General features: G+C 38.2%; 1 protein-coding gene across 1 annotated transcript in view; it reads left to right on the top strand.

Annotated features, from left to right (window-relative positions):
* Positions 1-249: 249 nt before the first annotated feature.
* LOC102819437 (ubiquitin-conjugating enzyme E2 variant 1-like) overlaps positions 250-450 on the top strand; it is a 3864-nt gene continuing 3663 nt past the window's right edge. Inside the window, exon 1 of the mRNA XM_006834596.1 lies at positions 250-445. Within this exon, the coding sequence (XP_006834659.1) occupies positions 250-445 (196 nt within the window). The remainder of the gene's footprint in view (positions 446-450) is intronic.

Genomic DNA, 450 nt, shown 5'->3' with positions numbered 1-450 from the left:
GGCTACCATTCATAACCATTTTGATAAAAAATTCCATAGAAGAATCCTGATAGAATGGAAAAATATAGAATAAAATTTCAAATTCTCCTGAATCATAGACTTTCTGGAATCATAAAAGGTGAATGAAACTCTGTTTCTATTGCCCTGAATCATCTTTAAATCTTAACAAAAATATGCCCGAAGTCTTTTTAAGATCGAACAATAGTTTGGTTTAACTACTTAAAAAAAAAGGAAAGAGAGCGACGCAAGATGGCAGCCACCACGGGCTCGGGAGTAAAAGTCCCTCGCAATTTTCGACTGTTGGAAGAACTCGAAGAAGGCCAGAAAGGAGTAGGAGATGGCACAGTTAGCTGGGGTCTAGAAGATGACGAAGACATGACACTTACAAGATGGACAGGGATGATAATTGGGCCTCCAAGAACAATTTATGAAAACCGGATATACAGCCTT

The sequence above is a fragment of the Chrysochloris asiatica genome, unplaced genomic scaffold (assembly GCF_000296735.1).
Source record: "Chrysochloris asiatica unplaced genomic scaffold, ChrAsi1.0 scaffold00012, whole genome shotgun sequence".
In the NCBI taxonomy this organism is placed as follows: Eukaryota; Metazoa; Chordata; class Mammalia; order Afrosoricida; family Chrysochloridae; genus Chrysochloris; species Chrysochloris asiatica.
Note: the sequence above shows the minus strand (reverse complement) of the source record. Positions and strands in the feature narration are given on the sequence as shown.